Source organism: Penaeus monodon, chromosome 23 (genome assembly GCF_015228065.2).
Source record: "Penaeus monodon isolate SGIC_2016 chromosome 23, NSTDA_Pmon_1, whole genome shotgun sequence".
NCBI lineage: Eukaryota > Metazoa > Arthropoda > Malacostraca > Decapoda > Penaeidae > Penaeus > Penaeus monodon.
This window is the reverse complement of record NC_051408.1, coordinates 38,600,884-38,602,070: the sequence shown is the minus strand read 5'-3', so window position 1 is coordinate 38,602,070 and position 1,187 is coordinate 38,600,884. Positions and strand designations below refer to the sequence as shown.

Here is a 1,187-nt window from a genome sequence, read left to right as displayed (position 1 = left end):
CGACATTTTATAATTCTATGTAATGCTCTCTGTATGACATGTATTTTACTCTGTGATTTTAGTCCATCACTCATCATTAATCATTTTATTTATCCATAGGCTGTCATACTTGATGGTGGCGACAGAAGCGCGACCCCAAGCCAGGTTCCCGCCTCATTGTACGTCATAATCCCCTGTCTCCTTTCTTTAGATTGATGTTTAATTTTCCTTTGATACAATCACCATACTGCATCCACGAAGCCTTTGTCACTTCTACCGCTCTATTTTGTTTTGTTTTCTTCCTTTAGTTCCTACAAGAGGGCCCTTCATCCCTCCATACCCCTGCAACTGTACGTTCCCACCGTGTCCTTGTGATCCTCCTAGACCCATCGATTTCTTAAGGGCCAAGCGACAAGTGTGAAGAGGACTCCGGAGGGCCCTGCGACAACTGTGAAGAGGACTCCGGAGGGCCCTGCGACAACTGTGAAGAGGACTCCGGAGGGCCCTGCGAGTCTTCGGGATGTTTTTCCTTGTCGTCCACGTCCTCGGATTCTCTTAAGTGCTTTTCTTATACTTTTTCAACTGCCTACGTAAATTAGGTTTTCCTTTGGTCTGTAAAACGTATCAGGCGTTCTATTCGCGTCTTGCTTTTTGAAATTTCCTTCTTGTCATTGCTACTTATCAAGTCTTTTCTTTGTGTAAACATAAGTTACCAAGGCTTCATTAGTGCCTGTGGAAATCATTGTTTTTTGTTTCTTTACACTACTTATCAGAGCCTCATTAGTGTCTGTACGAATCTTTTCAATAAACAAGCCATTGTATTTTAAACCATCAACTCATTACAAGATTCCTTCATCATCAGTCGTATTTTATGCATTCACAACACAGAAGAGGCAATTAACCCGCTTTACTGTCTTCAAATAAATATTATCAGTCAATTCCTTACTTATTTACATGTTATTGTCTATATCTATTTCGCATTTTCTTCTGAGAGCCGACGTGTCAGTTGCTTGATTTCCATTTGCATTTCTTCCATGATGTAACTGTAAGACAAAATATCACTAACTTATTCTGTATAATAGGCCATATCCCCAGCATGAGCCTATAACTATTATTAAAATTGCGAAAAAGTACGGTTATTTTTTTAACTAGACTACTATCTGTTGATGCATTCAACAATTTTTTAAAGGTGTGCGTGTGTTTGTAAT

The 1,187-nt window shown here is 39.5% G+C and overlaps 1 protein-coding gene across 1 annotated transcript in view; it reads left to right on the top strand.

Moving 5' to 3' along the window:
- LOC119588241 (uncharacterized protein DDB_G0284671-like) overlaps window positions 1–1,112 on the top strand; it is a 9,159-nt gene extending 8,047 nt beyond the window's left edge. Inside the window, exon 5 of the mRNA XM_037936937.1 lies at window positions 405–1,112. Within this exon, the coding sequence (XP_037792865.1) occupies window positions 405–573 (169 nt within the window). The 3' untranslated portion in view covers window positions 574–1,112. The remainder of the gene's footprint in view (window positions 1–404) is intronic.
- The last annotated feature ends 75 nt before the right edge of the window (window positions 1,113–1,187 follow it).